Source organism: Zootoca vivipara, chromosome 5 (genome assembly GCF_963506605.1).
Source record: "Zootoca vivipara chromosome 5, rZooViv1.1, whole genome shotgun sequence".
Lineage (NCBI taxonomy): Eukaryota > Metazoa > Chordata > Lepidosauria > Squamata > Lacertidae > Zootoca > Zootoca vivipara.
In genome coordinates, this window is record NC_083280.1 from 40,421,356 (window position 1) to 40,434,871 (window position 13,516).

General features: G+C 40.9%; 1 protein-coding gene across 5 annotated transcripts in view; it reads left to right on the forward strand.

The window, feature by feature from the left end:
* Nucleotides 1-512: 512 nt before the first annotated feature.
* The window catches only part of MYO7B (myosin VIIB), a 56,794-nt gene continuing 43,790 nt past the window's right edge, over nt 513-13,516 (forward strand). For 4 of the 5 annotated variants that reach the window (XM_035132913.2, XM_035132915.2, XM_035132917.2 and 1 more), the window contains exons 1-12: nt 513-668; nt 2,273-2,315; nt 3,496-3,609; nt 3,951-4,103; nt 5,385-5,569; nt 6,485-6,606; nt 7,987-8,129; nt 8,216-8,329; nt 10,924-11,077; nt 11,845-11,921; nt 12,345-12,464; nt 13,315-13,457. In XM_035132913.2, coding sequence (XP_034988804.2) covers nt 2,298-2,315; nt 3,496-3,609; nt 3,951-4,103; nt 5,385-5,569; nt 6,485-6,606; nt 7,987-8,129; nt 8,216-8,329; nt 10,924-11,077; nt 11,845-11,921; nt 12,345-12,464; nt 13,315-13,457 — 1,343 coding nt within the window. In that variant the 5' untranslated portion in view covers nt 513-668; nt 2,273-2,297. Of the gene's footprint in view, nt 669-2,272; nt 2,316-3,495; nt 3,610-3,950; nt 4,104-5,384; nt 5,570-6,484; nt 6,607-7,986; nt 8,130-8,215; nt 8,330-10,279; nt 10,406-10,923; nt 11,078-11,844; nt 11,922-12,344; nt 12,465-13,314; nt 13,458-13,516 lie in introns of those variants that run through there. The other variant, XM_060274657.1, reaches the window with a different exon arrangement.

Here is a 13,516-nt window from a genome sequence, read left to right on the forward strand (position 1 = left end):
ATTTATATCCCACCCTTTCTTCCAAAGGTAGCTTGCAATGGATACCTGAAAGCCACATGTTTAATTTCCTGCAATGCTCCAACTGGAGGCATTGTGGGGAATTTAGATGGCAGACAGGTGGAGGAAATTAAACAATTAAAGGGAGTTCCAGGGCAGGCATCAGCTGTGGACCCTACCATGCATAATAGCAGACACCATCTCAAAAAAGGCAGTCCCTCTTGGTGTGAGAGAAGGGTATGTGATCATTACAACCAGATATCCTTCAACTGCATCTGAGTTTTTGGTTTCTTTTTAAAAGCACCGGGCATTCAGATGTTTGTTTGGAATACCATTTAGAAATATCTTACCAAATTTATTTGGGGTAATGAATTTGAAATTACAGGGACACTCAAAAGAGTTGCGAATGAAGCTATTAATTGACCTTACTTGACTGAAATGCCAGCTGCAGAAATGGAAGATATTCGAAACGGGGGGCAAAGTCCTGTAATAAATAACTACGAAGGGAACGTCATTCGTTTCTTCTCTTCCTCATTGAACAGAGGACTGTCTTTTCAGGGTGGAATTCTTGAGAACTGGCCTTCTGTGGCTAAATCTCCTTTCTGATTACACTACTTCTGTAAAAGAGAGACGTGAAATCCATCCGACATAAACAATCTTCTGAACAGGGAGTAAGTACACTCTTTGTTCTTTCATTTGGTGTGGATAGTGGGTTTTAAAATGCAACAGCAAAGGAGAAATTGCTTCCTATAAGCAGTTCCACACAGAAGGGTTGAAAATTATCCTTCTCCATCTTAGTTATTTTTTATTAATTTATGGCCATTTGATGTGGACATATCGGATAACAAAGTTATTACAGGCTGGGTGGCTGGGGCTGAACTTTAAGAGAGCAATCCTATGGAGCTAGGGGGAGAGGGAGGAGAATCCATGGGAAATCTATTGCCACTTCCTATGCCCTGCCAGCTTGAGGTGGCCAAGGTAGGAGATGGGGCAAGTGTTTTCTCTTTCCCCCTTACCACCAGTAGGAGGGGGGGATTAACTGCATCAGGTCTTGGGCTTTGTGTAGTGTTTGACTTTGGTGTGCTTGTGTGTTGGGGGAACAAAGGGACTTGGGCCCATGGGGGTCCAAGGTTCCCCCTGATCCACCTTCAACGTGTCTTCAAACCCTGTCGCTTCCCTTCAGTGGTACATCCATGCCCATTGAGCTTTTAGTGGGCATACTGGGAGCTCCTGACACAGCACCCACTTTGGCACCTTCCAAAGGCTCCCCAGACAGCCCGTAACTGAATGTAGGATTGCAGTCATGTTTTTTTTATTTGTATTTTTAATTTTTTAAAATGAAAATATGTGACAAAATTGTTTTAAAGTAAGCCCCGTTGATTACAACCCATTTCTGAGTACCGTAATCAAAGGCCATTAACCTTTAAAATATTAATTTTTCAATAGTTGAATAACAGAACTGCAGTGTTTCAGAAAGGCACAATTTTAGCAACTATCATCCTGGAGGAAGATATGAATCAAGAAAACAAATTTTAAAATATAATTATTGGAGTGTTTTCAATCATACTCTTAATAATATTGGATTTACTTTTAATATTTGAAGCCAGACATCCTGTGTTACAATATAATTGCTATGTTCAAAAAGATAATCTGTTATTTCGAAAATGTTTCCAATGTTTTACCTTTGAGCCTTTGCCACCCAGTGATGTACCAAATAATAATTTTATATTCAAATGCTTTACATATGATAATAAAAATACTATGCTAGGGTCAGAAACATGTAAAGATTTCAGAGTTTCAGGTGAATATTCCTATTAAAAATTGTCTTACATAAGAGCAGTGCTTAACAGATTGCACTATGGAATATTTAATCATTTGGGAACAATGTTTTGATTTTTGAATGTTTAGGGAATAGATTTTACTCAGATTTGGAAACACTGCCCACTTTGTTTTGCTGTTAGGAGAAATGTGTCCCAGAATGCTGATAAATTCTTGTAAGGAGAAAAAAAGAAATGGATAAACATTTATGGATTTGTCTTTTAAAGCCAGCAAGTACATAAAACATAATCTGGGATGATTATGCAGGCCATTACATATATTTCCTACATCTAGCCTTGGTCTCACTTGCCACTTTTCCATCTGCCATACAAAGAATTCCCATTTGGATTTTCCTCTAAACTTTGAAACCAATTTGTTAGTTACATATTGGATTATGATTTTTCTTGTCCCTTGAAGATTTGACCTCCTTATGCTGTTTCTCTCCCTATGAACACAGGCTGCATGCATCACCTTGAAGCAGGATGGTTGTTTTCAGAAAAGTAAGTCTAGTCCTTCATCTTGGTGTGACACATCATATATACATTAGGGGTGATGGTACAGTTTAAGAACTGAGCTATATCCAACACAAAACTGTCATAGCACAAAAGAAGCAAACTATAATACAGTTGCTATCTTACGTCCAGTGTGTGTTTCTTTCCAAAAATATAAATGAGATAACAACTCGGGGGTGGGGAGTGGGATTTTGAACCTACATACAGAGGGGAGATAGCTAACTGTCCCCACTCCCTATAGTTATTCTACTTAAATTTGCAACCTTTGGTTTTGCTTACATTTTTTTTTTTAAAAAAAGAATGAAATCCAGTGAGTGTGATGTGGAAATCACCTCTGGCAGATTGTTGCATGAGTCCATGAAGTACTGCAACAGCTGCTATATTTTACAATTGTTTGCCTATGAAAGGTAAGCTAATAAAATACTTTAAAGAAGAAATAGAAATAACAAAGGTTACCAGTAAACTGTTCCATAGTAATAAACCTTGGCAATATGCAATTCAATTGCACCAATGCTCTGAGAAGGCCAAATGCTTATGAAATTGAGCAGCCCAGGCCTTAAGTCAGAAAAAAAATAAGACAATCAAGAAAAAGAAAATGAGATTAGACAGCTCTCTCTCTATGGCTTCTAATGGAAGACGTCCAACAGAAGATGAGAGGCGGGGGGTGGGGCAGATTTTGACGTTACACGGCACCACTAATATTTGAGACGCCAAGGTCTGCCACTGCTTACACTTTGGCTATTGTCCTCACTACCAGCCAAGTGAGGGAGGGCCCCACCCATTTGCCCTCTGGCACAGAGCCAGCTTCCTTTGTTACATTAACAAACATACTTATGGCTATTCATTCACCATACTTAAGACTTTACCAAGAAGCTTGCTGCTAGTTCAATAATGGAATCCGCCATTAGATTTTAAGCCTTGCTGGATCCAGGATTCAAGGAATTAGAAAGGACTCGGGCATCATGCAATCTAACCCCCCCCCCGCCCCAAACTCACAACATTATTAAAGAAGGAAATGTTAAATAGGTTGAAAAATTATCATAAGATCCATAGCAAAGGTTCCCACAGTTTAATCAACATCAGGTAGGAGGAATCGGTTCTCCAAAGCACAAGAAGTGTAACATATTCACAAATAAGTAAATGACTTTTATATCCTTTCTTCCACAAGGGTGACCATATATGGTTGGAGGCCTCTTCAGGAAGTGAGTTTAATGTGCCCATTGGGGCAGTTATAAAGATTTCTGACTCTGGACGGTTCTTGCTGGAAGATGATGAAGGCAAGGTAGGTATCACAACATTTATTCAACAGATCCAAACGTTTTACATAAAGTGAAAGAGCTAGAGATGGGTCTGAACACCACAACCAGAGATCAAGTTATTCTTGGACTTGATAGAAATCTGGGATTCATAGCTGGAACCTTATGTGAATTAGTTATGCAGTGAGATGGGACAAACTGGAGGCCCATATGTGAACAATGTATTCTTTAATAGTGTTTGAGTGCACATCTGAATTCATTTTCATCGATGGCCTGTCTCTAATGTGTCTCAAGGGTTAGTTCCTAGGAGTGATCTGAGGTAGTGTATAAAATCTAAGCTGATTAGTTAAAAGCAGTTGTATTTAAGGAACACTGGATCATGGCTCGGAACATCTGCAATGTGCGGCCAATGCATCCCACCTCTGTCAAAGGAGTTGAAGATATGATACGCCTTGGAGACATGAATGAAGCTGGCATGGTGCGCAACCTTCTTATCCGCTACAAGGAACACAACATCTATGTAAGTTAGGAATGTGACATTTCATTGTCAAGTAATAATATGAAATAAAAGCTTGTATTTTGTCTGATCACAGATTTTCCTCTCAATGAATTAATCATTTTACTTTCCCTTCTATTCACATTAATTGATATTCAACAACAACCCCCCCCCCCAAAAATTAGCCAGTAGGGAATACTTCAATGTGATTGTAAGACTACTTAGATTTTTTTGGTGAAGAAATCTGTGCATTTTGTTAAGTAAAAAAAATACCGGTAGGTTCAATATTCATTCTCTTCCTAGGGAGCTGCCACATGCAGCAATAGGCACAGCTGGTGATGGGCAGAGCCAGAGACAAAAGTGTTATAGAATAACTAATCTGGAATAAAAACCAGTGTGCTTCAGTTTTCACCATAGTTGCCTTAGAATCCCGCGAAGATCTACTCAGAAGTAAGCCCCACTGGGTTTATTGAGGTTAATCTCAAATAAGTATACAGAGGCATTTTTAAAAAACATTGTAAAGCTGTTCTGGAAAGCAAGTGAAACGAATTCCTTTCTGACTTTACTGTGCTTCATTAACACACATGACAGAAGCCTACCAATTTATTCTCAAATTGCTAGGGGGAGTTACCCCCCCCCCCACAAAGCATAACAACCCCCCAAAAGAAAAAAATTAAGTACTGCTACTGTCACTCCCATTGTTTTCTGAGCCTACATGGAAAAGTGGTAAGGAAGAAACTCTGATGGAATGATGGAAGAATGGGTTTTACTGACTTTATTTGCAGTCTAGGGATAACAGAATTCTCTGTTTAAATGCGCCCCTGGACTACTGATTATGAATGATAAGAAAAATGTAGAGTCAAATGCAACATAGCACTAAGTGGGGTCTGTGTACATGGAATGAGTTCTGCTCATGCAATGAAACGCTCCCTCCCCTCGCATATCCTTTAAACCCATTCTGGAGATTTCTTCAATCCTCCACAGCAGCTTTAGGAGGCATGGGAGAAGAGTGGGGAGAGACCTGTTGTGCAGGTGGACATTGCTCCATGCAGGCACCAACTTAGCTGACTCCTGCCCAAAATGTTTGTATGATATGAATAATGTGTCCAATATTGTTGACCCCTATATAGTAGTATATGACAGACTCTAAAGGCAGAGAGCTTTCATTCATTTATTCTGCTTTCTACTACATTTCAAAGGCTTCTAATCTACCTACACATGTTTTATGATACCTGATAAGGGCAGAGCATGAGGTGATGAGAATATTGTTTGGGGTTTGTTTCATAAGCATCTTAATTTATTTAGACCTACACAGGATCTATCTTGGTAGCTATGAATCCATACCAAGTGCTGCCACTGTATACCATGGAACAGATTAGACTCTACTGTAACAAGAGGATTGGAGAACTACCACCGCATGTCTTCGCCATTGCTGACAATTGCTATTTCAACATGAAGAGAAACAAAAGAGACCAATGTTGCATCATCAGGTAGAGGCAATTAGTAGTGGGAAAGTTTGATGCTATTCCAAAGAATAGCTGGTGGGGTTGGGCGGGAGAAAAAGAGAAACATCTAAGGGAAGCTTCCTGATGGGTGTTTATTGTGTTTCTCATTAATGCAAACATTTTGCACTGCTGTCCAGTGTCGTTGGCATCAAAATGTCAAACCATATTCGCCCTGCCCATTTAATCCAAAATTACCCTTTCCAGGGGAAGTCTGATAAATAAATAAAAAGCCTCTTGCAAGCCACCTACCCATTTGTGATATCTTAATGATGTTACGTATCTGCAGTTGAACCACCCAGTGTAGAAATGAGGACAACGCCATTGTTTTCATGGCACTTTGCTCCAATGGTGTAAAAAAAAAAGGCCTCTGGTTTAGAAGTGGCTTGCCAGCTGTGGGCAGAGTCACTATGCTGGCTTCCTAGCAGGTGGGATTGGCTCCGTTGTTGCATTTCCATCACACTGACCTTGTTGCTGCCTCACCCCTGATGAAAAGCAACAGTGACCCACCCGCTGGGATTCTGACGCAATGGCTTTGCCCCACCCAACAAGCTGCTTCTGCTCTGGTCAAGCTGCTTTCATGTAGTGACCATGGGCCTGATTTTGATAGGCGTACAGTAAAAACAGGCACATGCCCTCAAATGCCACACATTCGAAATGAGACAATGGTAATGCAAAAGAAGAGGAACACAGGTGTAGGCAAGAGGTATCAAAACACAGCTAAACGGTTGTTCAGAGAATATTCACTTTGTGAAGTGTGATGGTGGAAAGCAAAATTCACTCTTTCCCCCCGCAAAGATTGATTTAAGATTATTCAAGAGCAAGAAGAAACAGGCCACTTTTTATTCCAATTCGTCAAGAGAGTCCATCACTGAGTTCACCAGATTTGATTTCTTATTTCAGTGGAGAATCTGGAGCGGGGAAGACCGAAAGCACAAAGCTGATTTTGCAGTTCTTAGCAGCTATTAGTGGCCAACATTCTTGGATTGAACAACAGATTCTAGAGGCCAATCCCATTTTAGAAGGTAGGCTATATAATGCCATTCACACAGCAGTTCATTCTATTTCCCTGACCTTTCCCTGACTGTTAATTTCTGCATATTTCAGCTTTCAGAAGATGTAAAAGCCACTTCTGAAAAACCAATGGATGTTTAGCACTCATGTTCATGTTATTTGATTCCAGAAAAAAATCTGTTTGCATTCCTCTTAACCCATAAAATTGCAAGAGTAAAGTGAAGAAGAAAGTTGGGGTTGTATACCAGTATAGCAAAAGCATTCATGTGCCAAAGGATGGTGAAGCAGTGACGTCGTCCAACGATGGTTGTTATTGTTGTGACACACCATGCTTACTAGTGTGAATGGAATTTAGTTCAACATGCCAGTATATTGGTAAAGAAGCGACAGTTCTGTATCACAGCAGGTGACATTAGAACATGGAACAGAAGTGCTAGCATTATAATCAGGAAAACTAATGCAATATTCTGCACATCTGAAGGCACCCCTAGACTACATAGCTGCCAAGTTTTCCCTTTTCTCGCGAGGAAGCCTATTCAGCATAAGGGAAAATCCCTTTAAAAAAAGGGATAATTTGGCAGCTATGCCCCTAGAACGTACATCATATATTTCCCTCATACAATCATATCCACTGTTCAATCTGGAGGTTCCACTTGCATTTCCTATTCAGCTGTTAAATATATGAGGATGTCTCGTAGAGAAGGGCATGCAGTCAGCCTTTGCTGTCACACATAAGGAAAATATTGGGGAGAAAGTATCGTCCAGTTCTGGAATATTCTTAAAAGAAATTGGAAATGACACATACAGCTGTAATTTTAGCTGGCTACACTGTAAACAGTATATATCTGTAGTGTATCTGAAGAAGTGTGCATGCACACGAAAGCTCATACCAAAATAAAAACTTAGTTGGTCTTTAAGGTGCTACTGAAGGAATTTTTTTATCTGTCAGAGGTTTATGTACTTTTAATGGTGTTTTAATCAGATTATAAAAAAATTCCTTCAGTAGCACCTTAAAGACCAACTAAGTTTATATTTTGGTATGAGCTTTCGTGTGCATGCACACTTCTTCAGATGCACACGAAAGCTCATACCAAAATATAAACTTAGTTGGTCTTTAAGGTGCTACTGAAGGAATTTTTTTATTTTGCTTCGACTCAGACCAACACGGCTACCTACCTGTAATCAGATTATATTACTGAAATGTTTATACATTAAAGATGGCTCACCATCCTCAAGATCTTGGGATGCAGTGGACTATAAATCAAAATAAAATAAAATGAGCACTTGTTACTTTGTGAAAAAGAACTTCCAAATATCTTGGTGCCCTGAATGATTTCACATAAGCAAAAGAGTGGCCCTCCCCTTCATGATGCCATCTCACCCACTTGCAGCTTTTGGAAATGCCAAGACAATTCGGAATGACAATTCAAGTCGCTTTGGGAAATACATCGATATTCACTTCAACCAAAATGGGGTGATAGAAGGAGCTCAGATAGAACAGTTCCTTCTGGAGAAGTCTCGGGTGTGTCGCCAGGTAATTCAGAGCACGCATTTAATGTGGACAGTGTTCCTATTTTCATTTGTGCTGCTGTTATGTCTGTGGGGGTCTTCTCATTCTAGGCTCCTGAGGAAAGGAACTATCACATCTTTTACTGCATGTTAATGGGGATGAATCTGGAGCAGAAGAAGATGCTGAATCTGGGCACAGCTTCAGAGTACAGCTATCTTACTATGGTAAGTTGTGTCATGGAAGTCTCCTCAATACTGATCCTGAGAAGAACTCCAACGTATAGTTAGCAGAGTAAAAAACTTAAACGCGTTGCAGGATTCCCAAAAAATGGACCAGAGGCAATTGTATTTCATCTAGCAGAGCTTTACTGCTACTAAAGGCAAAATGAGCGTAATAGTCCCAAATCCAATACATTCAGGATTGGCACTGTGCATAAGAAGTCCAGCTGCAGCAGACTTAACTTAAACTTACAAGAACTTATAAGAAGACTAAACCTTAACACAAAGCATACTATATACAGAACACCACACAGAACGAAAGAGAGATAGAAAAACAGTGAAACCCAGGCTCCTTCTGGCCCATTATTATTATTGTGAGCATGACCTTGACAGAAAGAGATAACAGGAGCAGTTTAAGGAAAAACCCAAACATCATGAACCTTCTGCTTGTTTCTTTCACAGAGAAGCTTTCAAAACCCTCTTGAATAAATTAGAATAGGAAAGATCTCTGCACATCAGATCAATACTTTCTGTCCTAAGAAATGCAAACTGACAAGTTGTGCTTTATGTCTGTCAGTGAGCCTGGTCCTTACCAGCCATTTCACACCAGTACAAGCACACAGCACACAGAGGCTTTTCCTCCCACAAAGTTTACACATGTATTTCCATGCATTTTTATATAGCCTACAAGGAAGCTAGAGGAAGAGGCAATTTAAAGCAGAGAAACAGGAGTGGGAGGGGGGGAGAGAAGAGTTTACACACTCCACCCTCCTTTTCACTCCTGCTTAGTGAAGCAGTTAATAAAGAAGAAAAGAACTTCCAGGTGATAGTTTTATGTATTTGCATAGAGCATGTACTTTGGCCTTGGGCACTTTTTTCCAGGGAGCATCTGCAAACCATTCTTAAATGAGAAACAGAAACCTAGTTGCCATTCCCCTCCCCCCCTTTAGGAAGACATACATGAAAGTGAAATGTTTATGAAAGGAATGTGGTCCTAAAAAGGAAACACTCCATCTGCGCTGAGCACTTCCCTAAACTGGAGAGGGGTTTTTTGGTACCATCTTAACCAAAGGAGGGCTTCACTGGCTAGCACAGAATGAGAATGTCATTTGCAAAAGGACACATATTTTCTTGGAAATGAGTCACACTGGTTAATATTCAGTTACAGCTGATTAATATTCTGCAGCCTTTTAAATGTGTCTCTGGGAAAGGGGAGGATTGTTTTGCTGTTTTGTTTTAATTATTTACTTGTGTTTTTATCTTGTATCTTATTCTGTGAACTGCCCTGAGATCTTACAATGAAGGGTGGTATGTAAATTTAATAAATTAATAATAATATAATAAATATGAAGCAAGCAGAAATTAATCTGATAACTACTTCTGGAATTCAAAGGTTGCCTATTGCATAAAAGGTCTGAAGGTCTTTGTGGCTCATGAGGAAGTACAAAAAAAACACACACACATATATAGATTAGATTAAAAGGGAAACACACAGTAGAATGCATTTTGCTTTGTGTTTGCTTGCTTATCCTGGAAAAGAAGAGACTGAGAGGAGATATGATAGCCATCTTCAAATATCTTAAGGGCTGTCACATGGAAGAGGAAACATGCAGGGCCGGTGCTAGGGTTTTTTGCGCCCTAGGTGAGATCACCTTCTGGCGGCGGCGCCCCACCTTCCCGCTTGGCGATTGGCCAAGGAGGCACGTGAGGGGAGGAGCCTAGAGTGTAGAGCATGTCCTCCCCTGCCCCGCCCCGAAGGCCGCGCATTGCAGGGAAGCACCTCTGAAGCAGCAAGCAGCAGCAGGAGCGAAAGCGGTGGTGGCAGAGAGAGCGTTTGCGAGCGGGGAGACACACCAGCGCCCCCTCCATTTTGGCGCCCTAGGCAACTGCCTAGTTCGCCTTAATAGACGCGCCAGCCCTAGAAACATGCTCGTTTTCTCCTGCTCTGGAGGGTAGGACTCGAACCAATGGCTTCAAGTTACAAGAAAGGAGATTCTGACTAAACATTCAAAAAAACTTTCTGACAGAGCTGTTTGGCCGTGGAACAGACTCCCACGAGAAGTGGATTCTCCTTCCTTGGAGGTATTAAAGCAGAGGATGAATTGTTATCTGTCATGCATGCTTTAGCTGAGATTCCTGCATTATGGGGGGTTGGACTAGATGACCCTTGAGTCCCTTCCAGCTCTAAGATTCTATTATTCTATGCCAATTTTCTCAGCTGTAAATGTATTGTGTGCATACAATCTCTGAGGACTAAGGCGAGGGGTGGCTTTGGTGAGAAGGGGAGGGGCAGGTGCCTTTGGCAAGGTGTAATGGGAGGGTGTGTGGCTTTGGCAAGGGACGTAGGGAGGTAGGTGGGTTTGGCAAACAAGGTAAGCAAGGTTACAGCCCCTAGTTTATACATATATGGATTGAACATAGGTGAACTGCCAATCTTCCCAAAGAAAGGAAATCTGCTTGGGTAAGGTTCCCAAGTCAGTTTAGCAATCTCCTTTTGCAACCAGATTCACAGAATCACGATACCATCCTTGAGAGATCATTCAAACGAAACACCCCATATAATTACGGTATAAAAATGTCACCACTGTGCTGTCTTCCAGGGTGACTGCACTTCCTGTGAAGGCCGTAATGATGCCAAGGAATATGCTCACATTCGCTCTGCCATGAAGATCTTGATGTTCTCTGATTCTGAGCACTGGGACATAAGCAAACTGCTGGCAGCCATTTTGCATCTGGGGAATATGGAGTTTGAAGGTAAGTCCAGCGTATGCGCCTACGCACACACACACACACACACACACACACACACGCATGCGCGCGCGCACACACACACACACACACACACACTCACTGGCCAAAGAGGAGAAAATAGCGGTTAATGAAATTACCAGACTATACCTTGAGCAGAAAACAACATTTTGTTATCTAAGAAAGTGCAGAGGAATGTACAGTAGATATTTTACCCTGAAAAAGACTCTCCTTATTATAAATGCTTTTAAGATGAATGCTTTGTGATACTTGTGTGTAGTGTGTGTGTGGGGGGGGGAGCATTTTAGTTGGAGAAGTTGGGTAATTCAAAGTTGTATTTCACACAGTTACCACAGAACAGATTGCCCATATGTGAAAAAGCAAGAAAGCAATGAATGCTGCATGGGGTGTTTCTGTAGTGATCTCCAGGGATCAACATTTTGAGAAGTGGGCAGAGGATGGTGGGTATATTTGCAAGGATCCTATCTGCCACAGTTGAAAAAAAATCACCATTTTAATTACTGGCACTACTTAATGTCTGTGCAATATATTACATTTCCCTGTAAGAAGGTTCGGGGACCATTCCATAAGGGGCACCTCCAATTTTCCACATGGATTATGAACACAAATACGATGACATCTTAGGGGGGTTGCAATCTTCTTCTTGTGTTGTTACTTTCTTTAGCCTAATGGCTGCTTCTTGAATGAGAAAAGGTATGTTACATGCTTTATTTTATAAATGATCACCAAGCTTTGCTTTTTCCTTTATTTAGCTGCCGTGTATGATAATTTGGACTGCTGTGCTGTACTGGATTCTGCACACTTTTCCATTGCAACTAAACTGCTTGAGGTATTGGCATTGCACGTGGATATTATTTATTTCATCCCTACAGCCTTTCCTCCAAAGGAACTCAGGGCAGTGAGTATGGCTTCCCACCCCATCGCAAGCCCTGTGAGCTTCATGGATGAGTGGGGATTCGAACTTGATCTCCCAGCTCCTAATTTGACATTCTAATCACACTACTGCATTGTCCCCTCCCAGTTTTCTTCCCTCCTTGTGGGAACATGCACAACATACCATGTTGTCTTCTCTGCTTAGAGATCACATTTTGTGCTCCCATTGCCACCACTGCTATGATGGCAGGCTTGCCTTGCCTTGCCCCGCTTTCTGTTAAGTGTCTTTATATCCCTTCTCTTGAAGAAGACGCTGCCCTTTCTCGCCAGATCTCCTGCATCTACAGAAAATGACGCAATTCAATTGTCATTCCTACAGGTGGATTCCGGGGAACTCCACAGCAGCCTTACAAACCACTCGATCATCATCAGGGGAGAGAGCGTCTCTATGCCCCTAAGTGTAGCCCAGGCTGCTGGTGTGAGAGATGCCTTCGTAAAGGTAAAGAAGATAAACAGCTCTCCCCATGTGTGGTTCTCAGTTACGCTCTGTAAATAGCTTTTAGGTTTTCTACAATGAGGCAGTGCATACATTTTATGAATAAATAAATAAAAATGATAAGATTGTACATAAATAAAAAAATTCCTTCCAACAGCACCTTAGAGACCAACTAAGTTTGTCATAGGTATGAGCTTTTGTGTGCATGCACACTTCTTCAGATACATGCACACAAAAGCTCATACCTATGACAAACTTAGTTGGTCTCTAAGGTGCTGCTGGAAGGAATTTTTTAATTTTGTTTCGACTACGTCAGACCACCACGGCTACCTATCTGTAACTAAGATTGTACATGTCTTTGAAGTTTAATAACAGTCTAAAGACAAAACCCTACAAACAATGTCCTGTTTGGTATTCCAGCTTTAGCATCTGATTCATTAAGGAAGTTTGAATCTATACAAGCCTACAGCTATAATGCTTTCTAAATCAAGAGAGAAAAAATCTCATTCTTGGCTCTCATCCATGGGCTTACTCTCCCATGGTGAACGTTGCATGTTTTTCTTGATGTCAGTGGAGCTGGTATTTCAGCACAGAATGGCAGAATGTGGAGGGAGAGGGATGGCATCTGTGGATGTCTATTTATTTATTGAAGCTTCTTGTTGTGTGCATTTACTGCAACAAGATGGTATAGCGGTTGAGATGTGATGAAACAGGTTTGTACAGTGTGAAAGGAGCATTAGAAAATGGGACACAAGCACTAGCTTTATAATCAGCTAAACCAATGCAATAAACCCGACATGTGGATGCAACTTGTGTTAAATACCGTGTTCTTATGCACCTTTTCTTTACCCAGGGGATCTACGGACTCCTCTTCCTCTGGATAGTTAATAAGATCAATACTGCGATTTACAACCCACCATCTCAGGGTCATAAAAAAACATGCAGGTCCATTGGGCTACTGGACATCTTTGGCTTTGAAAATTTTACCACTAACAGGTATGACATTCAAGTTTTAACAGTTTTGTGGGATGTTTTGAGAAATAGCACACCATGTC